This window comes from Halichoerus grypus, chromosome 9 (genome assembly GCF_964656455.1).
Source record: "Halichoerus grypus chromosome 9, mHalGry1.hap1.1, whole genome shotgun sequence".
Classification (NCBI taxonomy): domain Eukaryota; kingdom Metazoa; phylum Chordata; class Mammalia; order Carnivora; family Phocidae; genus Halichoerus; species Halichoerus grypus.
In genome coordinates, this window is record NC_135720.1 from 80,000,758 (window position 1) to 80,027,404 (window position 26,647).

A 26,647-nucleotide genomic window follows, 5' to 3' on the forward strand; every position below is an offset into this window, starting at 1 on the left:
GGAGTGAATTTCCCACTGGATTAAAAAAATACAGTCATACCCCACTTATCTGGTTGACTGAGTTCTGACAACTTTTATCAATCTGGATCACCAAATAACTGAAAAGCAAGTACGAGAGCCACTAATTTAAAAAGAAAACTGTCACAACATCCATGCCTCTTAATCCATAAACTAAGCAAAGCGTTCTCCAAAAAAATGGAGATAGAGTAGACGCAGCAAAAATAAACTTGAGAGAAGAGGGAAGAATGTCAATTACCAAGGAAGCAGTCAATGACCATAAGGTATAAAGATAAAGTTTTATGAAACTCATGCTTTATTTGTATTTTATTTTTATTTTAAAGCACACATTTATGTACATAATAAAGATTTCCATCAAAAAGGATTATTTTTCTAAAACACTAACAGTAAAAGGGTAATGTTTCAAAAACCTGAAAATGTTACTTTTCAGTAGAGAACTTCTGGTTCTCAGAAATGATGGATAATTGAAGTCTTACTGTAAATGTTAGCCTCTTTTGTTTTATTGCTTTACATAACTTGAATTTAACAAGCTATTCTGCTATATTTTAAATTAAGAATTATTAATACTAAGACAAATACCATATGGTTTCATTCATATGTGGAATATAAGAAACAGGGCAGAGGACTGTAGGGGAAGGGAGGGAAAACTGAATGGAAGTATCAGAGAGGGATAAAAACCATGAGAGACTTTTAACTATAGGAAACAAACTGAGGGTTGCTAGAGGGGAGGTGGGTAGGGGGATGGGGTAATTGGGTGATGGGCATTAAGGAGGACACGTGATGTAATGAAAACTGGGTGTTATACACAACTGATGGACTACTGAACACTACATCTGAAACTAATGATGTACTATATGTTGGCTAATTGAATTTAAATTAAAAAATAGAATTATTAATACTTCATTTCAAAGTACCTCATAAACACATTTTTGAAATTTTATTATTAATAATATCACTCAATTATAGGTTTTAGCAGTTTAATATGCAAAATATATCCTATTGCTCATAAGCAATATTTAGGCATTTCAAGTCTCAACATAATACTTTAATTCAAAGAATTTTAAGAATGTTTTTGTTTTTATTTATATTGTCTAAAATTTCAAGTATGTTCTTACCAGCAATACTACTATAATACTACAGTACGAAAACAATAATAGCCATTTCATTTAGGCTAATATACTATTTTAAACTAATCTGCTATCGTATGTCTACTCAGGAATTTCAGAGTATCAAAATAAGATGAAAAAATATTGCTCAAGAGAATTAGGAACTCATAATTAATGAATATATAACTTACAACAAAGTTAAAGACTTTTTATTCAATTACCTGAAAAGTATTATAAGCTTTCTCTTATATTTATATTTACTTTTTAAAAAATCTAGCTTTATAAACATGATTTTATCAAGTTAGTTATTTAGAGCCCATTTCAATCTACAAGGGATTTCAGGAGGCTTACACTGTTATTATTATAGTACTCTCATGCTTAAACAGTTTCTAATTACATCATTTTTTAATATTTAAAATACACATAATGAAAGGCAAATGGAGAATTTTCTTGTAAATACAAGAACAGTATTTTGTGGAAATGTATAAAAGAGAAATTAATTTTATGTCTGTTCTATTTATTATAATTTTTATTCATTAAACTTATGATACAAAAGTTTTTAAATTATCTTTTTCTATGCTAAATACTCATTAATTTGAACCAATTAGTAGTGTTCCATTTCTAAGACACATCATGTGACAGTTCCTTGTCAGACTTCAAAGAATAAATTTCTGATCCAAAGTTAATAAAACAAGTAACATGTTCTTCAATGTTAAATAAGCAGTTTGAAGGGTTTGTCACACAAAGCACTTATCTTTTACAAAGTTATTAAAAGCTTTAATCAAATTTTAGTGTAATACGTACACCCATAAAGCACAGTGAAAGAAAACACATTGAAAATAAATTAAAAACTGAATCATTAACTTGAGACGGGCTCTTTTTAACATGGCAGCCATTCTATCAATAAGAGTCCACGAAGGTGATCATTTACCTGAAGCCCCTGGCTGTCTCTGCTTTTCCTCTCAACTCAACTAGTCCTCTCTAGCCATCCCGAGCTGGACTACTCCAGCTAAAACAAAACTGTTGAATGAGGAAGGAAACAGAAAACACATGGGAAAGAGAAGGTTTGAAGGTCACCAAACAGTAGGCAGAAGCAAGAACATTAGGAGAAGCAGGTATGAATCAGATATGTTAAGCAACAAGAAAGAACAGATTCATAAAAATGTAAGAATTTCTGTATGTTCAATCACTACACCTATTTTATGTTATTTTGTATGCAAATATCAACAATGCAGGGTCTGCTCTTGCATTTCACTCATGGGATTTTTGACAGTGATCTACATTATCCTCTGTAAAGTATAAAACAATATATTTTACTTTAAATGCAGTAAAAACAAATATTCAAATAATAAATTTAACACAAATACCTTAAATTTGTTTCCCACACTGATGAAGCTAAGTTTTCCTGCTTTTTGTTTAGTATCTCTGTTGTTATTTGTGGATGATTCAAATAATTCTCGTATAAATTTATCCCTGGATTCACATATTAAGGATTCAAGAGACATATGTAAAGCATCATTATTTTTTTCCACAAATTGGGTCTGAAAAATAAAGGAACAGGAATGATTCAGTCCATCCTATGGTAATATCCCTTGATATGACTGTGTTCAATAGAATTTTCCAAGATGACAGAACTGTTCTATATCTGCACTGTCCAACACAGTCACCACCAATGTAGACACGGAGCACATGAAGTGTGGCCAGTGGACTGAGGAACTAAATTTTAAACTTTATTAAATTTAAATTGAAGTAACCAGACGTGGTTAGAGGTTAACATTCCATATAGTGCAGCTTCAACTTCAAATGGTTTTCTCTTGGTAAAAGTCATACTCACTGTTTCATAGCACACTGCCCCTGCGAAATGCCTGATAATGAAGCCTTCGTCATCTCTGATGTTCCTATGAATTGCCAACTTGGATTTTCTGGGTATCTGAAAAGAGTACATACATCAGTTATTAAAGTATCAAAAACATTACATAATTTCCTTTAGAAAACATCTGGGATGCGAAATACTTAAAATTATAAAGGAAATTTTCACACTTTACACAATTATACTGCCTTTGAAACATCTAATAAGGTTTGAACTACCAATGAAATCTAGCAAGTATGTGGTTATAATATCTTAGAAAAGAAAAAAGGATTAAGACAAAAACAAACAAACAACACTGTAAGTATGCAAAGCAGCAGGCACTTTATAAAGTTAACTATCTATGTCTAAAGTAGTGGTTCTTGACTTTAATTGGCAAATTACCTGGAGAACTTTTAAACCTCCTAAACCCCACACCATTTATATCAGGTGATTCCTAGGTACAGCCAAGGTTGAGAAGCATTGTTCTAAAAAACATCTGAAATCAGTACAGGACCTTTCCCACTTTTATAGCTATAACATCCTAACATGTTTATACAATGAGCCTGAATGTATTTGAAGGACACTGAATCATTTTAGGTTTATACTATCAATTATAGTATCTCATATTTAAAAGTTTCCAAAATGCCTTCAAATAAAAGTATACATCTGACCCTCAAAATAACCTAAGGATAAGAAAGACAATCTCATTTAAAAATGAAAAAGCTAAGACTCTGAGAGCCTTACCAGGCTTTTTCTAGGTGAGAGAGCTAGGAGACCACAGAGCCTCTTCTCTGTGAGGTGATACACCAGCATGAGTCAGAGTGAGGGCCCTGGAGTCAAAACACCTGGCCTGATTCCCAAATCCACCACTTCCTTACTATGCTACACATGACCAGTCACTTAACCTCTCTATGTATGTCTCCTCATCTCTAGCATGGGGATACAAACAGGATCCACCTCAGAGATTATGAGGATTAAATAAAATAATTTAAGTAAAACCCTTAGATCAGTGACTAGCACATACTAAGTGTTCAACAGATGATGATTTTTTTTAATTTCCAAAGAAATACAAAAAAAGTAATGTTCATAAAAATTAGAATTTACTATCTTGCTCTTGTTCTCTTTTGAGATAAGCAGCCAAAGTCCATTCTTGATGTTTTAGCTTGCTGTCCCTGTAGTTATATGTACTATATAACTCGGGGTTGTCTGAGACCCCGGTCACAATTCTGTTGACCAGCATTCAGTACTCTTGTTAAAGGTAACCATGCATCAGGCTGGTCATAACAAAGACCAGTGAACAGTGAATAAATAGGACTGGATATACATCTTCAATCATAGCAAAAGTTTTGTTGAAGATACATATTGTTTTATTTCTATCTCCACTGAAGAGAAACAGGTTCCCTATTATAAGAAATATTTAAGAATACAGAAGAACTCCAAGTCAGTGGGACAGGCGGTTGTTAGATTCAGTCCCTAGAGAAGGTTATCAGAATTACATTGGCTTTTCAAGTAAATGCATTCAACCTATTTACCTAACATGTTCTTGATTTAGTTAATGATGTATGGAAACAAGAATACCTGTCTTCATTGACTTCAGCTCCTGAATCCATCAAAGCCCTGTCTGTTATACTAGATTACAATCTCAAAACAATAAACAGAATGGGAGGCATTTGTCACTATAAGCAGCTTCTCTTTCCTTCTTTTCCTGCCTTTCTTTGTTGTCCTCTGTAAGATAAGGCAGCACCTATCTTCCTGGATCAAATTAACATCCATATTTCTCTGTGCTAATCAGTTCTTGCTGTGCACAAGGATGGAGCCTGTCCTTGTATTACCTAAAGTAATGATGGCTGAGTTGTAAAGATAAAGAGAATTAGGTGAACAAGGTGAACCTCGACAGCCACAGGGGCCAGCCTCATGCAGAAGAGCCCTACTATTCACTGCTGCAAAGATTCAAGCACAGCTCTATGACCCAACAGCAGTTCAGGGAACTAGGTCTTCTAGCCCTTTCAGAAGTGCACTTCTTGGGGCGCCTGGTTGGCTCAGTCGGTTGAGCGGCTGACTCTTGGTTTAGGCTCGGGTCATGATCTCAGGGTCATGAGCTTAAGCCCCATGTCAGCCTCCGTGCTCAGCACAGAGTCTGCTTGAGATTCTCTCTCCCCCTCTCTCTGACCCTCCCCCTGCGCTTGCTCTCTCTAAAATAAATAAAATCTTTAAAAAAGGGAAGAAAAAAACAAGTGTACTTCTCATTTATTTCTACAGCTCTGTGTCTGTTTTTCCCTTCAGCTAATTCTTCTACTGCTTCAGTTTCTATGCCCCTCTCTGAGTATATTTTCCATTCAAAACTCCCTAGGAAAGAACATCAAAATAAATTGGCTACCCATTATCTCATATGGATTGCTTGCTCCAGTCAGACTCTAAGCCATGAACTTTATTACTGGTCTTACAAATGTGCAGACTGGTGGCTGCTTATGATTCTAGATTCTAACCCCTGGAACATGATCAAGGTCACATGATAGGGAAAAAAACAACTGGTAGCCACTTTGCTAAAAGGAAGAACATAAAAACAGCAGGCAAACCATTTTGTACATTTTAGATCGATAAAATGCACTTTCCATCCAGCTAAAAGGGCCTTCATTAGATAGATCATCATCATCCAAAATATACATGTATAAATTAAGTGCCTACCTACAGAAGATGCTGTGCTGGATAAATTATAGTTGCTCTCAGCCCCACATAGCTTTTTTTCTAATTATTTAATATGCAACATCTAGTACATCTTTCTAAAGGTTTCTCTTCCCACCACAGAGTCTCAATGTTGGAATGGTAAACTCACAGTGAGTCGGAAATGTTCTTTGTGCTTCTGGTGAACTGCAGATGTAAAGTGTTGATCACTTGGCTGGGGAAGGCGATTTTCTTCATCTAAAATATCCAATATCCCCACTAATTTTGCTTCAATTAAATCTATTCCAAAAACATCAAAATATGATAGGGTAAAAATATTTTAAAGATATGTGAACAATTTACTAATCACAAATTTAAAGGACCAGTCAGAAGCAATATAACAGATGATTATATAAGTATCCTCACAGGCTACAGAAAGCAGGTATTTTATTTCAAATCTGGCAATTTATCAGAAAGTAACATCATATACAGGTTTCCTCCACTATGGAAAATATTGCTTTATGCCACTTTGCTTTTACGAAAGACCTACATTAATACCTGTTTTCACTAGCTAAAAGAAATCCAAAGAGAATTTTCGCACTTACAAAATGGTAACTGCTCCTCTGATTTACACCATTTTGGCTTATGAAAGGTTTCATAAAAATGCTCTACTTTCAGATAGCAGGGGAAACTATTTAATATAGATTTTAGAAAAACAATGCCATATACATATGATTAATGTAATAACCATTCTATTTGCAAGCTTGGATGAGAAAGGCTAAAGAACCAAAAATCCCTCTTCTCCATATGATACGTACATTCAAAGTGAAGTAAAACTACAGAAGCTTTTGCATGCAGAGCTTTTAAAACTACTTTTCAATACTGATTCAAATGTTTTCCAGCAAAACTTCAGTAACAGCACATTTTTATGCTCCTTCCATTCATGTTGTTTGAATTTCCTGCTTGTACAAAATAACTATAAAATATAAAGTGCTTAAAAACAGTATATAAAAACTATTAAATGGGACAGACTCTAAAAGCTATAGGACATATGAAGAGAAATCAAAATTCTAACTGCACTGTTCAGAGAATGATGCTTTTTAGACAATTGGTGATGATGGGAGGGGCAGCTGAATTAAGCTATAAGTGAGTATTTTGATAGATATAAAGGATATGAAAGTGGGCTGCAAGATAAACAGAAGGGGAGGAGTTCCAGCCAAGATACCAAATCACAAAATCAAAGGCACAGAGATCTAAGAAAGGCTGATGTGTAAAGGAAATGCTCAGTGAGCCAGCTAGGACTTAAAATGCTTCTGAAAGTTGTACCAATGTAAAGCATCATTATTATTATTATTATAAATCTTCTCCAAATCTAGCACATGAGTTACTGACTCAATTGTCAAATGGAGTTTTCAAAACAAAGTCTGCCCAACAGTTGATTTTCGTGATGAGGTAGGAAAGAAAAGGAAGATTGAGCACTAAGCTGGAGGGTGACAGGGAAAGGTTTCCTCACTGATAAAAACAGAGACTCCGTTCTCCTGGCTGCACAGCATTATCTGGATATGACACATGAAACTTGTGAAGCTAACTTGCAACCGGTCAGAGGGTGTTGCCAATGCAGAGAACAGAAATAAGGGAACTGCAGAAGAGCAGAGCCAAACACTGAAAAACCTCACTTGGAGCCTGGCTAATGTATGGGCTTCCCCAGGCGAGATAATTTATTCCTTTATTTTGAGCAATTTAGTTCCTGTCTTAACTTACTCACATGTTGGCTGTTTAAGAACGAAAGCATTCATCACAGTAAATAGAAGAAATTTTAGGAAAACTTTCAACACAGCTGAATTTGATGCCTTCCTAGGGAAAAAAAAAACTTCCTGGCAGTACTAGAGAAGTAAAACTTCTCTCAAATACCACAGTTTCAAGTCCCATAACCAGTAGTATCAATCATGGAGCACAGAAAAATTACTAGTAAAAGCATGTACTATATCTTCCCATATTTCCCAAAAGTGGGATAAAAAACACATACCTATACAGTCCTGATTATCCACATAATGTACTTCATTAACACCTAGACCTTCTTTTTGATAGAGTTCTTGTTCCTAAAATGAAATAATCATAATCATAGATATGGAAATACTGTATGATATGAAGTGGCTTTTTTTGTGCCACTTCTGATCATAACTCTTATTAATTAGTCCAGAGTACAAAGGCTCATACCAACTAGTTCAGGGGCTAAAGACACTTATAAAACATTAGGGAAGAAAAATCCCTGCCCCTAAAGCAATGTAAAGTCAGAAATTATGGCCAACATATGATTTACATATGTGGAAATATTCCCGCCTACAGATAAGCACACTTTTCTTGAAATACACAGAGCAACTACAAACACATATGGAGATCTGTTCAAACTCAAGGAAAGGCCAGGGCTTTGAAATATCTTCATCAATTTTAAAGTCAAACTTATTAGAAGAATAGACCAGCAGTCAGCAAACTTTTTCTGTAAAGGGACAGATAGTAAATATTTTCAGCTGTGGGCCATATTGTCTTTGTCAAAAACTACTCAATTAAGCCACTGCAGCACAAAAGCGGCCATGGATAACAGTAAATAAAGCAGCATGGCCGTGTTCCAATAAAACTTCATTTGCATAAATAGGCAGCCTGCTGGATCTGTCCCAAAGGCCATAGTATACCAACCCCTGGAATACACAGAAGAACCTAAGAACTTGCTGTGATAATTTTTAAAAGTTTAAAGAACAGCTAAACAAACTAGCTCCCTTTGACATGAAATTTCTCTCTTCTATATCCTCAATAGTCCTAAATTGTTGTCCAAAGACAGGAGAGATTTTTAACATGTACAGACAGGCACTAAAATCAAAGAAACAGCAATTAATTGCAAATGGGCTCTAGTAGTTACACAGTGATACATACAAGGAATATAACACCGGAAAAAGTAAGTGTAATTTGGAAGAATAATTTACAAATTAAAGTTGAGTTCCTAGATGTAAGTCTGGTACCTCCTTAAAGAAAAAAAAAAAAAAAAGGATTTTATCAAAGATGGGTGAGCAATGCAGTGAGCTTAGGTTGACATGTATTTTTATCTTTTTTCCCCAAATGTTTAAATATTTCCTCCCACAGGATATACTAGAAAAGGTTTCTATCATTTTAGAAGTCAGTGTCCATTTAAGACCCAATCTGAATTTGAAATCCAAACATTTATTTTAAAGAACTCTTATAAAAATAAACATATATCAAGATACTGTCTCCTTGTCATGTTTCTAGATAAAGCTTGCTGGGCTGGCGTGGAAGGGAAGAATCAGGGCATGTTAAGTGAGAAGCACACATGTACAACTTAAAATAGTAATGGAAGAATTAATGTTTCTGGATAAAACATTTTCAGACTAAATATCTTAATTGATAAGTATTTGGTCTACCTGTTTGTTTATGCCAGAATTGGCTTAAACTATAGTATACAAGTAAAAAGTCTAAAAGGGAAAGTGCTGGGAAACCCATAAAAACAAAAATAAAATAAAAATGTGGGAAAAGATTAATGGAATGGGAAAAGAAAAGAATATTTCACATTTCAAGTCCAGATACAGTGGAAAACAGAACTTGGAAAACAGCAGTACCAACATGAGGAGAATACGGTTTTGGGCCAGCAGCTGGAAGGTGGGTTCAGACTTGCAATAGTCAGTAAACTGCTCTGGTAATCAGTTTCTTCATTTGTAAAATAAAAGGTTGAACTAGATCATTTCTGAGTTCCCTGTAACTCTACTATCTACCTTCAGTAAAACATATTTCAAATAGCTCAAAAAGGAGGGAAAGCCAAAGGTACTGGTAGGAAAATACTGGAGAATTCAAATACAAGGTAAGAATGGTGAGCCTAATCACAAATCAAGTGATCCAAACCTCCTTTTACTTATTCTGGAAAGAATTATAACTTCCCTAGGCTTGGGACTGTGACTGTAGGCCACGCCCACAGCTATTTACTAGGAACAGTGGCATAGGCACACCATTCACACTGGGCAGTGCACACAGTAGCCTGGCAGAGAGCACTGGCCAGAGGCACTCCAGGCCAATGGCCACACTGAATCCCCTGATTTGGTGGCTTTCCTGCGACACAAAGGAAGGGTGAGCAGGTAGCAGAGTGGGTAAAAGCAGAGAGACACAGAGGAAGGCTGGGAGATGCCAATGTCAGGGATGAGAGTAGGAAGTTGTGTGGCAGGGACAGAAGTAGAGGCAACAGACTCAGAAAAAGAAATAAGCAAAATTCCAAGTCTAGCAAAAGTCACTAGTAAGAAGCAATAGATGTTTACTTCTGAGGTGCTTATTAGAGTTTTTATTGGGTTCCTAAGCTTTGATGTACAATTAACACTTCTGATGAGCCTGAGCAATAGCTAAGCCACTGGGGGCCTGTTCTAGGCATCTTGATCCCCTGAACCACCTTACACTGTACCCCATCAATCAGGGTAACTGCAGCATGTCTCTGTTCCTTGAAATTAAAATAGCTTAATGCAGTTCTTAAATTTAAATTGTAATGGCAATTACCTCCTTCAGAATCCTTTCATTAAAAAATTGTTGAAGTTTTTCATTGCAATAGTTGATGCAAAACTGTTCAAAACTGTTGTGTTCAAAGTACTCTGTAGACATAAAACCAAAATCAAAAGTCATCATCAGATTAAATTCATATTATAAATTTATCTTAGGATAAAATTTTATTGTATCAATGCTTAATTTAAAATTAGGTAAAAAAAAAATACATCTAATTGTTTTATACTCCCCAAATGCTCTTATTTCAAGACAAATTTTGTCAGGTATTTAGATATTGAAAATACGTGTTTTATTCAATAAAAACAATGTGTATTAAATGAGATAAACATCATACAGTAAAAGATACAAAATGTAAGCCACTTACAACATAATTTTCTTAAGCACAGGTGTTAATAGCAACTAAGTTAACTAAAGAACAAAAATGGCTTAAACGCAAGTGCTTTAGATCTTTCCTGTGTAATCTGTAAAATTATAAAGAACATTATGAATACTCATTCTCGCTCTTTCAAATAAATAAATAAATAAAATCTTTAAAAAAAAAAAAACATTATGAATACTAACTCATTTTTTAAACGAAGAGACTGTATTACATTATCTCTAAGTTCCCTGCAGCTCTAAAATGTTATGATTCTGTGTACGTGCCTGTTACACTAAAGCTAGTGCAGACCAGGAAACAAATGTATAAAGATTTTGAAATCTTAAGTCAGTGATGAGTGTTTTTCTACCTTTGAACAAAAGATAATAATTAAAAGTTTTAAAATATATATCACATCAAAACTAAAACTCTGCCCCTCCCAAAAAGTAAAAACTCATACCTTCTTCCCCTTGGCAAAAGCAAACAAACTACACAGGAGGAAAACACCACTCCTACACAGCCAGAAGGACACCCACATTGATAAAGCCCAATATAAAAACAGTCAAATTTACTTTGAGATTTTTACAAAACAGTCATTCAAAACAACATGGCACTCAGATGTTAGTGATTCATTTCATTTCTGATTATACAGCCCTGTGGTTGTTCTCAAATATTTATCTTGAATATAAATTAACATATAGTATCTTGAATACATGTATTATGTACTTTATGTACTATACTATGTACTATATCTTTAATATAAATATTTTTTCATTTGGTGGAAATTCACTGGAAATAGCTATCTGTTCATAACTCTAACGATGAATTTCTACACAGAGCCATGAGTTTGGCTTATATGGTAGGTAACTTGTACCCAGCACTACACTATAGTCAGTGGTTTTAATGACTTAATCCTCTTTATTGGTAGCACTCAAGACTTTACCTTTATTCAGTTGCATTCATTTAGGATAGAGACATCCCCTAACAATAATGGTTTCAATCAACATGTGTTTGTTTTCTTTTTTTTTTTGAGAGGGGGGAGGGGCACAGGAGGAGGTGGGGGAGAGAGAGAATATCTTAAGCAGGCTCCACGCCTACTACAGAGCCCAATGCGGGGCTTGATCTCATGATCCTGAGAGCATGACCTGAGCCAAAATCAACAGTTGGACACTTAACCAACTAAGCCACCCAGGCACCCCTCAATCAACATGTTTTAATTTCAGCCTTAGTGTGACCAAAATCTATGAGTTTTTCCCTTTTTTAAGCATCAGCTTCCTATTTAAATCATATGAAATGAAATGTAAGTATGGACATATAACTGAAAATACATCAAGTGAAAGGTATTACAAGGGAATTTATATTTTAAATATATGTGAAAAACTGAATAAAAAATACCAAATACAGATTCACAAACAAAACTATACTTACCGAAACCAGCAATATCTAGGACTCCAATAAAATAAGATGATGTTTCAAAAGGAAAACACTGATTTACTCTGTTTACCACATGATCAAAAAGATGGCTATAGACAGTCTTTGCCAAGGCATCACGAGCATTGTTTGCTTGTTCCACTTTCAAGGGTACCCTATAAAACAAGACTATACCAATGAAAATTCTTTACAGTAATAACTGTGAAAATAAAGCCAGATACCAAGATCAAAGTGTATCTAAACACATTCACTGTGAAGAACAAAATAAACAGCTACAAAAGGTCATTTGTGAATAGGCATAGATAAATGGGGCTAAGAAGCATACTAAAAGAACTAAAGAAATTATCTACAATAGATAAAAATGTTTTATTGAGTAAAAGAAGTTTAGGCTCAAAAAACAGTTTAATCTTAATTTATCCTTTACTGTATATGCTGAATATATTAAAAAATTATTCAGAGGAATAATCTTCCTTTTGACTTTCAAAGACTTTCTTTAAATGCAAAAGAAACTCTGTTTAATTCATGATAACTTTATTTTTTTTTAAAGATTTTATTTATTCATTTGAGACACAGAGATAGAGAGCATGAGCAGGTGGAGAGGCAGAGGGAGAGGGAGAAGCAGGCTCCCCGCTGAGCCAGGAGCCTGACGCGGGGCTCGATCCCAGGACCCCGGGACCATGACCTGAGCCGAAGGCAGACGCTCAACCATCACCCAGGCGCCCCCTGAAGTTGTTTTAAAAATGTGCCAAGGTCCATACCTGATTTCTTTTTTTTTTAAGATTTTATTTATTTATTTGACAGAAAGAGACACAGCAAGAGAGGGAAACAAGCAGGGGGAGTGGGAGAGGGAGAAGCAGGGTCCCCGCTGAGCAGGGAGCCCAATGCGGGGCTCGATCCCAGGACCCTCGGATCATGACCTGAGCCGAAGGCAGACGCTTTAACCATCTGAGCCACCCAGGCGCCTGATTCAGGTAACTTTAAAGTATGGTACCTTGTTTAACACTGTTTAGGAAGAAATGTTTACATCTTAAAATCTGGACTGTCCAAATCTATTATTTAATACAAGTAACTACACAACAGTTCTACGTGTTGCAGATACAGACACACAGCCTTTTTCCTAAAGAAGATTATAGTCTGATGGAAGAAACTGCCATAAAAGTGAATTTTCAAACAGCGATGCTAAAGGCTATCATAAGGGTAAGTATGTGGCACCATGGGTGCACCAGAAAAAAAATGTCAAATTTGGAAGTAATCTTAAAAGTCTTTCAGGTCAGGCTGATACCTGAATTCCTTCTAAACTGGTTTTCCAACTTATACTTCCTGCAGCAGAACCCCTTCCTAAAGTGAATCTTCTGTGAGTACTCCATACATAAAACACATAAAAGAACTGCTTTAGAACAAAGGGGAAATAAGGAAATGCTACCTGAAGATCACACGTCTGTGCTTTTACTGGACTTCCCTTGGGCCCCAGAAATACCTCCAAGGAAAAGCAACTGTATGGCACTACTATACATTCTCCTTGCTAAGGTTTACTTTAAAATAATTTAGAATTAGTTTAGCAAAGAATCAGGCTAAACATACCTTGCTAATGTTTCACAAAATGTAAGAGCTACCAAATTTTCTGAGTGGCTAAAAGTTTGTTTTAAATCCTTCTTGGTTTAATTTGTTGAAAATCTTCCTGAAATATGTCACTAGAGCTCACTGACTGCCTTATTTAGCAAGGGATAAAGGATCTGACTTTTTCCCCTACAAATGAAGACCTTACAGTGCCTCAGAATGATGGCTGAGTATCAATTTTATTTTATAGTATCAAAAACAGAAGTGCCTAAAGCATAGGATATTGAGCCAAAAGTGTACAGAGACCCAAATACAACCTAGAATTCTTGGTTACAGATTCGAGAAATCTTGGTAGGCTCTTATTTTCTTGTCATTTGCAATTTCCTCTAAATGAAGAATCCAAGAGGTAAGGGGAAATTCCGTTTGCTGAGTGTTTTACTAAAGTGAGTTTTAAGTTTTAGAACATGCCATTTGTAAGGAAAATCACTTTTACAGTAAAATTATCTATTTCCTTCTGAAACTAAATGGTGATGGGTTGTACAACCTTGTAAATATACTTAAAAAATACTAAACTGTACACTTTAGAAGAATGAATTCGATCTCAAAAAAAATCTTGAAAAATTGAAAAAAATTGTTGCCTAAAACAAATATTAACATAACCAACTCATATTTTTTGTAGTTGTACAAAAGTAAACCTCTCTTACTTTATAAACTACAAATCTGTGCCATGCAGCATATCTGTAAGGAACAACTTTAAGAGCTGCGGAAGTCAGCATTTGTTTATGTAGATTACTGCAGTGAGGTGCACAGAATTCTTATCTATCAAGCACATATTTTAGAACATTATAATGAAAAGAATGAATCATACATAAAGATCAACTTTAAATCTCAGTGTTCTCAAAGAAAGATTTTTTCCTTGACAAACCACAAGGCAGGATTTTTACAGAGCAAGGAGTTAAGGAACTTACTTTATAACTGTTCCTTTGGTGCCCCCTGCTGTTGTTAGCATGACTCTTGTAGTTAAACTTACACGAAGATCATCTTGATCCAAACCTAGTAATTCAGCACAATATTCCAACGCCTGAGTAGATTTATTCTTCAGATTACAACCACCTAATGAAAATACATTTAAATTTGAAGTTAAGAGATATTATATAAACCAGATTTTCAAGATCCATTTCTTAGAAGTATACTTCACTTATATAAATCAATGGATTGTGACTTTTAATTTCACTTCACTTTTTCATCACCCTTGTCAGACACTCATACTGCCAAGGTCAATGGAGGCCCTCACTCGAGGCAGTCCATGATATAATCCTTCAGCCCATCAATATTAACCTGCCACTGTTTCATTTTTTTACGACCTGGCATATACTGATAGATTATAATCCTTGTAAATCTCTAGAGAAATATAGAACCTTATCATTAAAATTCATGACTCCTGAAAACCTTAAGGAATAATTTTAATCTCAAATGTTGGCATTTCAGTAGGTCAATGTGGATGTCTGTCAACAAATGAGGTTTTGTTTCTGTGTGTGGTGTGTCTGTGTGCACCCACATATGCATATGTATACGCTCGTGTTGCTTAGGAAAGAGGAAGAGGGTGAGGAGATAACTGCTATTCCTTGTACACCATTTCCATAGATTTCTAGTTATGGAGGATGTTTTAAAAAGTATTATATAGAAAGAAACTATACTGCAATGCTTTAGCCTCTGGGTGATGTGGCTGTAAGACTCATTAGCCGTGTGACCCGGAACAAGTCACTTCTTTCTGTTTCAGTTTCTTCATCCATTTAAAGGATAATAACTGTACTTTCCTAATAAGGCTGTTAAAGAGATTAATGAGGTTACATATGTGAAGTTCTCAAAGTAGTACCTATACGTAGTAAGCACTATATAAAGGTAAACTATTATTATTTTTATTTATTACTACTAATATTTTAAAAGTAAACATTTTACTAATATTTTTAAGTTTTAAGATTTATAAATAATTCATCTCAAGACTAATTTCAAAACTACAAAGAATGTGCGAAAATCGTTAAGTTTATCAAAAAAATAAGTTTATCATGACAAATTAGTAAACTATTTAATAGACTGGTCTCAGGAGAAATAGACCATGAGATTCGTAAGACTAAGGGGCTGTGGGGCGCCTGGGTGGCTCAGTTGGTTAAGTGTCTGCCTTCGGCTCAGGTCATGATCCCATGATTCTGTGATCAAACTCCGCAAGGAAATTTGATGAGCAGGGAACCTGCTTCTCCCTCTGCCTCTGTCCCTCCCCCCCTGTTTACATGCAGGAGCTCCGTCAAATAAATAAAATCTTAAAAAAAAAAAAAAAAAGAATAAGGGGTCTCAGGTTAACTCACTGGGAAAAAAACAGCTTTTTCAGCAAATGGCCCGGAGACTGATATCTGCATGCAAAATAATAAAGTTGGACCCCTGCTTCACACCATAAATAAAAATTAACTAAAAAAGAATCAAAGACCTAAATTATGAGCTAAAACTATTAAACTCTTGGAAGAATACAGACAAATCTTCATGATCTTGGACCAGGTAGTGGTTTCTCAGATATGGCACCAAGAGTACAAGCAACAAAAGAAAAATCAGACAAATTAGACTTCAACAAAATGAAAAACTTTAGTGTTTCAAAGAACACGACCCAAAAATTTAAAGGATAAGGCACAGATTGAGAGAAAATATTTGTAAATTATATAGCTGATAAAGAACCTGTATCAAGAATATAGTTTGAAAAAAACTCTTACAACCTGACAATAAAAAGACAACCCAATTAATGGGCAAAGGATAGGAACAGACATTTCTCCAAAAAAGAGATACAAATGGTCAATAAAGACATGAAAAAATGCTCAACTTCATGGGCTTTCAGATAAATGCAAATAAAAACCACAATGAGGTAAAACACTTCAACACACACTAGGATAGCTATAATCACACAGACGGTGTTAGTGAGGATGTGGAGAAACAGGAACCTTCATACATTGTTGATGAGAATGTGAAATGAATACAGCTACTCTGAAAAAGCTGTGTATATCTTTGTAATTATTTTATCAGTAAATTTATTCTACTATAAATGTTTAGAAGACTCCTACTTATACTGAGAAGTTTTTGCATGATAGCATATGCAAAAAATGCATATTGGGACTTCCTATGTTTTTCAAATTCTGCATAACAAAAGTAAATGCTATTTTAACAACAGGGATTTGGGAAGGAAAGAGAGGTGAATGCTGAAGTGATGAAAATGTTCTAAAACCTAATTGCAGTGAGGACTGCACAACTATGAGTATATTAAAAACCACTGAACTGTATATTTTAAATGGGTGAATTGAACAGTCTATGAACTATATTTCAATAAAGCTGCTACCAAAGAAAAAGAACAAGGGGCCAAGAATACTTAGAAGATATACTGAACCTTTAATTCTATGAAAATAAGCTTACTACTGATTTCTAGTTTCTACACACATATACACACAATTATCTAAATTATATAGCTTTCAATAAACTGACCATCAATAATTCATTAATGTTATTTAAACATTTCTATTTTGCAAACTTTCTTACACACTTTCAGGAATTACGGAAGGCTAACATAAGAAAACATTTATTTTAAAAGTTTTTAAAAAGGCAAAAAACAATGTAAAATAATGTAAGGTTTTCATGTCACTCCCCTTCCAAAAAAGAACTCTGAACATTCTTTAAATTTGTTGTTAAAATAGCATTTACTTTTGTTATGCAGAATTTGAAAAACATAGGAAGTCCTAATATGCATTTTTTGCATATGCTATCATGCAAAAACTTTTCAATGTAAGTAGGAGTCTTCTAAACATTTATAGTAGAATAAATGTTCTGATAAAATAATTATAAAAATATCCACAGCTTTTTCAAATTGCGAGGACATGCCAAAATTGAGCTCTCGGGGGGGAAAAAATCAATTCTAACTAGAAAGAAACCATTTGGATCTATAGTAAGGGTCACAGAAAAGATGGAAGAATAATAAAATCTGAGCTATTAAAATAAAAATAACCTAGTTTATTTTATTTTTAAAAAAGATTTATTAAAGAGAGAACGAGCGATGGGGAGAGACAGAGGGGGAGAGAGAGAGAAGCAGACTCCCTGCAGGGAGCCCGACATGGGGCTCAATCCCAGGACTGAAGGCAGACACTTAACCGACTGAGCCACCTGGGCTCCCCAAAATAACCTAGTTTATTAATTTTCTTGATTCATTGCCTCTTTCCAATCTTCTCTGCTCTCTGCTCATTTTCCTTTCAACAGAAGGAATTTTGAGAAGCAAAATAAAAAATAATGTAAATATGTGCTATTTGCCTTTTGACTGTTTAACTGCTTTTCAACTAACTGGATCACATCATATTTATGATCCTCTGTATACATCTACATGCTCTACCACAGGGTAATAATATGAGGTGTGAAAATGCCAACTATCACTTCTAACAACATTTCCAAAGTGGGGCTTAATCTAAACGTTTTTCTGTTACTTAGAACTCCCATATACTCCCTTCACATAACAGTACTACAGAGCAAATGAGACATATTCTAACATTCATTACATTTTCAAAATAAGAATTTTAAATCCCTCAAAAAACTAAAATTTTAATGCACACTAAGAACATACCTGATTTTGCTTTTTTACATTTAAACTAGAATTAATCTGTATTTCTGTTTTTAAAAACACAGTGATTACTATGTGCTGGACATTAAGTATTGACATCATTTAATATTTAACTCATTTATTCCCCTATACAACATGAGGCAGGGACTGTTATTATCCCCAGTTTACAGGTTAGGAAACTGAGACACACAGAGAGGTGAAGTTCCTGGCCCAAGGCCACACAAGCAGGTAATACTCTTGTGATGAACACTCTGGCTCAAGAGCATGCACTCTTAAACACTACACTGTGCTGCATCTGAGGTTACTGACCGCACAGCATCACAGGATGTTAAACCTGAAAGTCATTAAGACTGTCTATTTCACTCAGCTTATTCACAGATCAGGACTCTCATTGAGGTTCAGTGACTGGGGGCAATTTGGGACAATTATCACAAGTCCCTGAGTTAGTCAAACATGGGGAGAACCCAGCTCTCACATCTACAACTTCATTAGTAAATGTATTACTTCTGCACAGGTTCCACTTCCATAAAATATAGATAATACCCCCTACCTCATTATCTTTATGAAGTTTAGATTATAATTATGTTGTTTTTGATGAAACACAGCATATGAAGGGTCCTGCACATAGCAGACAACATTTTTTAAATGTTCTTTTTCCCTTCCTCTTGTGCTCCTTCCTTATATGCATACCTATTGCTAGGTACTATATATTTTTTTAAAGATTTTATTTATTTATTTATTTGAGAGAGAGAGAGAGAGAGAGAGAGAGAGAAACAGCATGAGAGGGGAGGGGGTCAGAGGGAGAAGCAGGCTCCCCGCTCAGCCAGGAGCCCGATGTGGGACTCGATCCCAGGACTCCGGGATCATGACCTGAGCCGAAGGCAGTCGCTTAACCAACTGAGCCACCCAGGCGCCCGCTAGGTACTATACTTTAAAAAACACTTCTAATGGACTGTTTCTTCATTATTTTACAAATGAAAAAAGCAAGGGTCAGAGAGCTTCTGGGATCTGACACTAATGCCCATGTTATTGACTACTATATTCAATGGTGCTTTCGATTTTTTTTAACTCATTCTTAGTATAAAATATTTTAATAATGTATTTATGCAGGAGTCAACAATCTTCTTCTCTTAAGTGTCAGATTTTAGGCTTTGCTGGCCATATAGTTTCTGTCACAACTACTAACCTCTGTCGCTATAGCATGAAAGCTGACACAGAAAAGACATAAATGAATGGGTGTGGCTTTGTTCCAACAACATGTTATTTACAGAAACAGGCAGCTGGTCAAATTTGGCCATGGGCCATAGTTTTCCAACCCCTGTAATTCATGGATCAAACTTAAGATTATACAAAAAGTCTTACCACTTATATAGAGACTAAAACACTAAAGTTGAAAAGTTACTATCATACAGGCATTAAATGCTCTTTTTCAGTATGTATAAAGTATAACCAATTTTCTTTTCCAAATAATAAAGTATATGGGCTTGTACATATTCAATTGCCCTAATTAACTGATCCAAGTTTATATCAATGAATCAGAAAAATGTCAGAATACCTTAATAGATGGTAGAGAATTATTCTGTGCACATACTGCAAAAGTATAATTATCAGTTAAAAATTTTAACTAAATATGACCCTGATAGTCACCGTTATTTATCCTTCATAAAATGAGTTTATTCCCCATCAGTATCACTGATTTGTTCAAAACAGAGCTCATAATGACTAATGAAGCAACCTTCATTTCCAAGATTCACCATGTAACACAATATATTCTAGAAATTGCAGGGTATTAAAAACCTGTACACAGATTGGATTTACGTATGATAAAGAAATGACAGAACTTCTAATTTTATTCCTCTTTAAAACAAAACAAAACAACCACAAACAAAAAAACCTGAAGTGTTGCCGGCTTCCTCAAAATCAATATTTCCAAGGTGCAGGACACCAGCTACTACCCGGAACAGATCAAGCTTTTCTTCATCATCCAAACCAATCTTTTTCATGGCTATGCACATTCTAATAAAATCTCCATGGTCATCTAACAGAGGATCTTTCAAGGAACCTGCCTTAAGATACTACAAAACAAGAAGACATCAATTAATTGTTCTTTGTCATTATTTAAGTATATTAAAACCACTACACAAGGTCTATTAACGCACTATATGACATGCAAAAATAAAATATGTCAATGGGAAAACTTTACTATTCTAACAATTCAAAAACTAAATGAGCAAAGTGTACAAAGGATCTCTCTGTATTACTTCTTTCAACTGCCTGTGACTCTACACTTATCGCAATAAAAATCAGTCAAAAATGAAATGAGATGCTTTCCAATTAAATTACAATTTTAATTCTAATGCATTATAATGCTAGGATATGTGAGATTAAAATCTAAATGAAAAGAAGAGAGTATCAGTGGTTGAAACAAATCAACATGAATCCACAGATCAAAAAGAACTAAGGTGAAAAATTATAATAAAAATTCAAATCTAACACTTAGCATTATACTCTTTTAGGTTAATTCCATCAACTGCACCAATATTCAGCAATAATAAATTGTAGACTAATGACAATTTTCACGGCCAGAGAATTGTTTTTAGATTTTCCTGTATAGTCATATGAGGTAAAATGTATTAGTAAGCATTTGTGCTTACTCAGAATTTATGCAATGACTCACATTTCAGAAAAAATAAAGAGAAAATTTGTTTTCTCTCCTAAAAGAATTTACATTCTAAAGTATTCATTTGTTAGAACCTATTAAAAAGCTCAGAAAAAGGAATAAGAAAGTTAGGTCTGCAGAAACCTTAGAAGTAGAAAAATAAAAGTTAGTGAACACAGAAAGACTGGACTAGGAATTTTCCAGAACTTGACAATGAATAGGTAAAATAAACATTAGGTAACACAGCACCAGAATTAATTGCCCATTAAAGACACCTCTGGGGGATTTTTTTTTCCTCCCAGTTGCCAATTGCTTCCCAGCTAAAGTTGTGATTATCTTTCACAAAATTCTTTAAAATGCTTAATTATGCTCGGGTGAAATTTCTGGAAAATGTCTAGTAAAGAAATTTAATTTTATTCTTAAAAGAAGCAAAGGAAATTATCACATGCAGCCAAAGTTAACAGAAAACATAGATCATGCAGAATTTTTAGTCTTGCAATTGAATGGCTATTTCATTTAAAGACTTTCCAATCAAATGTTAAGAATATATTGCTATTATGGCAGACTAAAAATACTGCATTCTCCTAAAAACTGCACACAGCTGAGACACTCAGATGGAACTAAGCAAAGGATTCTAATTAGTCAAAATGATCACCTCATCCTCCTGATAAAGAAGACATAAAAAGTAATTTAAACATATTAATCCATTATTCACTTATATATTTTTATATATACACTTAATAATATGAATAAATCACCTCAGAAAGTATGCTGCTCTAGAATCACAAGGAGTACATTTTCTTCTTAGCAGAATACAAAGAGTACATGTTACTCTTTGGAGAGTAAAATCCAGTTTTCCTCCCTCTTTACAGAGTTTTTTCCATGTCAAAGATCAAATTTAGATATATATCTTTTCCTTGAGGACAGCTGCACTACCCCGCTAGGTAATGTTTCTATTATCTTAGTGGAAAGAATAAAATTTTTGTATTTTGACGATGTCTCATAAAAATAAAGGTTATCATGACAAAGGAAGATACCATAATAAATATTAAAGTCACTTCTTAAAGTTCCAACCATGAATATCACATAAACTAAAGTTTACAATTTATAATTCAGACATTTATGTCTAAAATGATAAACGCTGGGGCACCTGGGTGGCTCAGATGGTTGAGTATCTGACTCTTGATTTCGGCTCAGGTCATCATCTCAGGGCTGTGAGATCAAGCCCCACGGCAGGCTGCCACGCTCAGTGGGGAGTCGGCTTAAGATTTTTTTCTCTCCCTCTCCCTTCCCCTCTACCCCTCCCTCCACTCTATGCTCACTCTCTCTCTCAAATAAATAAAATCTTTTAAAAATAAATAAAAATAAAATGATAAATGTCAACTTAAACAAAAATTAACTGTCCTCATCTGCTTAGAATTTGAAATGATGGTAATTTTTATTTGCTTTCTCTGTTCTTTTCTAGGAACATTAGAGACATAATTCATCTCACTCATTTCGAAAGGAGTCAAAAGCATCTGATTCACACATTTAAAACTGAGTATAATAAAAACTGTACAAGTAAACACTCAATATAAAACTTAAAGAGAAAATGAACTAGTCCCTATAATTAATCCTGACTCAGTATTTAATAATTTAACCTCCTTGAGTAGATACAACTTAATACCACTTATTACTTGAACATTACATATTAAAATTTATAAGAGTTATTGATTTTTAGATTAAGGATTTAATGTTTTAAAAATAATAGTATAAATACATCTAATTACCCTTAGAAATATAATAATTTAGTAAAACCTATGTATAAGACTTTCCATAGTATATTACAGAAATATGTTTTAGAGAGAAATACAACAATACATAAGCATTAGTTCACAAGAATGCTTACCCTATTTACTATGTACTTCAAAGCTTACTTCAGCCTTAGGGTAGAAAATAAATTATGGACATGTTCTATACTTAATCTCAAGTGGGTAATATAAGAGTAAGTTAAAAATGTTAGCAAAGGATAATTCTTAGGCAATTTTAATACCCTCATGTGGAAGAAAAAAAACAGGAGGAGAGCAGTACATTGAGGCCTAACCAAGAAGAACCAAAACTTGTAGCTTCTGTAGATACTAAGAGAGGCATAAAGTACTACACTGTGAGAGAGACTTGGATGAGCATTTTGTTTTTAAAGTATAAGCCTAAAAGTAAGAAATATTATTTGGGCTCCAAAATAAAAAATGTATCTTTCGGTATGATTTTTTTGTATTAAAGATTTTAATTTAAAAAAATAGTCTACTATACCTCAGGACTTTTTCGGTTCTGTAAAATCTGTTTGTCAGTTTCTTTGTTAGCAAAGTATCTAGTGCAGCCTCGGTTTAAATACTAGGAAAAAGAAATATAAATATAATAAATACAAGCCACATGAAAATAATACAGAAGAAAACACAATTTATCAAACAGTGGTAACCAAAAAGAATTTTTAAATATAACTTGAATATCATTTAATCTCTCAATTACAACTGATAACTCGTATATATTATAAACATTTTACTCCTACTAACCAAACCAAGGATGTTGAAAATCCTAATTTCTGAAAGCAGATTAAATTAAATGATTAACATAAAAATCAATACCATAAAGCTTTCCTTTTTTTTTTTTTAAGATTTATTTATTTATTTATTTGACAAAGAGAGAGAGAACAGGAACACAAGCAGGGGAGTGGGAGAGGGAGAAGCAGGCCTCCCACCGAGCCGAGAGCCCGATGTGGGGCTCGATCCCAGCACCCTGGGATCATGACCTGAGCTGAAGGCAGACGCTTAACGACTGAGCCACCCAGGTGCCCCAAGCTTTCCCATTCTTAAAGGGCAGCAATTTTAAATCTCAATGTCAAATATCTTCTTAAAAATATAGTTCATAAAATAAGTCTACAGATATAATGAAAATCACCTTCTACTAAATACGTAGTCTCAAATAAGGACCTACTCATGTGGTTTAATATGTCAAGTAATATTTTTAATGCTGAATAACAGAAAAATATCCCTAAGCTTCTTAATTTCTGATTTTTAAAATCAGCTCTTCAAAACATGCCTTTCATATTTACTGACAGTTAACACTGACCATACATAAATTACAATACTTGCTTTATGAACTTTCATAGGTATCCAAATAACAATTTCAGCTTTTATCTCAATGATTTACTTTGCTGCCCAGAAGCCTTTTAAAGACTAAGCACTTTCAAAACATAGAACAAGGGAAGCAGTTGAGAAGAAAATAATTAATTAGTCCCAAAGAGAATCTATTACCCACATTTAAGGGCAGGGGGCGGTAATCAGGAAGTACACAAGAAAAAGGCTGGAAAATGTTTTTAAACATCTCAGCTTCTCTTGAATCAGGTCACTATGATCCCACTGTACCATGGCATGAATTCCAAGATTAAATACACCACACATCATATAGATGCTATGAAAAAATATATAATACATTTTGAATGATTTGGGAATAAATTAATATTTCAGATGCTCAATACATTTATATGTGTACCTCCATTACAATGAAATATTTAAATAGATAAAACCAGAAAATGATATACAATGAGTTGTTCTTTCTACCTTAGAATCTTTAGGAAAAAAAATAGAAGAGGGGGGAATAATATTGGTAAGCAATTTCAATTGATTATTTCAAAAAAGAGCTATTTTATATAGTAAGATAATAGTAGCTTAATCATATAGAGCCAAAACAAATGTTTTCTTTGCTAGCAAGGGTTTTATCTCCCCAACCCCAAATGCTTTATCAAATACTTGGCTTTTGGATAGCTAAACGTAGTATTAAAACCTACCACTTGTTTTTTCCAATTTTCCTGTAACTAGAAAACTGTAACTTCCCTTGCTATCCATTCTCATTCTACCCAAGCTTTACTTCTATTCAAGGATCTTTGCATGACTATAACGAATGCTCATAAAACATATGCAAAAATATTTGAGTATTTGAATAATGCAACCTTTTAAACCTTTTATTTTCTAAAACACATGACTAGTTAATACAAATGTTTTCAAATAGATGTATCCCTACAATTCTTTATGTACTATTTTGGACAGAATAGTGACAAAAAAATTTTTTGGAAGTGTTCAACACTACTCTGGAATTCTTTGTCTTTATGACCTTACCTATGAGTTGTAACTGGAGGCCTAAACTAAACTACAGAAAAACCTGATAAATTATCAACACACTTTCAAGTCACTTGAAGGCAGAATCATTTAGGGGAAGGGACATAGCGGTATGCATATGCATGCATGAGAGGAATAACGAAGACAGCAGATATATCTGGGTGAAAGATAATATGGTTCCTCTAGTCTCCTCCTAACCACTATAAGAACTCTAGTAAGAAAAGAAATCATAGCTCCCAGCAGTTCATTAACTACAGAGGCAGGTAATTCTGTGACCTAATAAAGAATTTCAGTACCTTCCTAGGATGCCTGCCATTGTGTCAGGAAAGGCTATACATTCTGAGACACACAAAAAATATGCTCCCAAGCCTCCAAACAGAAAGAAATGCTAAATTAAGACAAGAATAGTCACATTACTTTATCATTAACTCAGAGCCAACAAAGTCACATCATCATTATTAAATTTCATACGATTCATAGTAACATACTCCTTTTCTAAAAATCATTGTAGAGAAATCTACTTTCATGAAGATAATGTAGGCAACTAACTTCAAATTCCAATTAATTTGATGACTTCTAGAGAAGGTGGGACATTGTGGAAGTATATAAATAAATGCAGTTATAAAGCATTTTAAAACAGCAGTTTTAGGGGCATCTGGGTGGCTCAGTCGGTTAAGCATCTGCCTTCAGCTCAGGTCATGATTCAGGGTCCTGGGATTGAGCCCCACATCGGGCTCCCTGCTCAGTGGGGAGCCTGATTCTCCCTCTCCCCCTGCTCATGTGCTCTCTCTCTCTCACTCATTCTCTCAAATAAATAAAATCTTTAAAAAATTTTTTTAAAAAACTGTAGTTTTAAATTTTCCAAATACATATTAAAAGAAACTGATTGAAGTAATAAAAGCTGAATTGCAAACATACATACACACACACACAGAACAATAATTAAATATAATGTGTCACAATTCTCATGTGGAGGACTCCTGCCCAAAGAGGATTATCAGAATCACCTGGAGAACTTTATTCAAACTGTGTTCCTTACCCATTCCCATAATTCCCAAATATTCCTCACAGGGACACTGTTTCCTAGCTGCAAATTTATAAATCATGCTAACCATTCCCAGTCTGACCACTTCTTGAAACTCTATTGGCTTGTGATTCTCGGCACACCTGATTTTCCTTGTATTTATCACACAATTCCACTTGTGCTTTCTTGGGCAACTCTTCACCACTCATATTCTTCAACTCCAGAGTCTGGATCCTGGCACATGCTTTTCTACATTGCACAATCTCTCTGGATGATCTCATCTACTCACGGTCATAGTTTTAACTACAACCAGAGTACTGACATCTCCCAAACCTACCACTACAGCACCAACAATAATCTTCAGATTAGTATACCCAACCATCTTCTAATCCTCTCCCCTAAGATGCTCCATAGGTTCCAAAACCAAACTCAACCTATATGCCACAAATCTTCCATCTGGCCCTCGTGTGGTATTTACATCCACCCTGTTACCCTACTCAAATTTGGAAAATTATTCCAGACTTCTCCATCTCTCTACCATACTCAGTCTCCAGGTCCTATCAATTTTACCTTCTAATATGTAACCAAATTCAGGCATTAAGTAACTTACTTCAACAATAGCCATAGGTTTCCAACCAATTTACCCATA

The 26,647-nt window shown here is 34.5% G+C and overlaps 1 protein-coding gene across 3 annotated transcripts in view; it reads right to left on the reverse strand.

The window, feature by feature from the left end:
• MYO6 (myosin VI) overlaps positions 1–26,647 on the reverse strand; it is a 143,008-nt gene that overhangs the window by 35,271 nt on the left and 81,090 nt on the right. For all 3 annotated transcript variants that reach the window (XM_078055073.1, XM_078055074.1, XM_078055072.1), the window contains exons 10-18: positions 23,113–23,193; positions 20,059–20,239; positions 14,494–14,638; positions 11,966–12,123; positions 10,180–10,271; positions 7,661–7,733; positions 5,807–5,934; positions 2,959–3,054; positions 2,492–2,665 (exon numbers count right to left, since the gene is read on the reverse strand). In XM_078055073.1, coding sequence (XP_077911199.1) covers positions 2,492–2,665; positions 2,959–3,054; positions 5,807–5,934; positions 7,661–7,733; positions 10,180–10,271; positions 11,966–12,123; positions 14,494–14,638; positions 20,059–20,239; positions 23,113–23,193 — 1,128 coding nt within the window. The remainder of the gene's footprint in view (positions 1–2,491; positions 2,666–2,958; positions 3,055–5,806; positions 5,935–7,660; positions 7,734–10,179; positions 10,272–11,965; positions 12,124–14,493; positions 14,639–20,058; positions 20,240–23,112; positions 23,194–26,647) is intronic.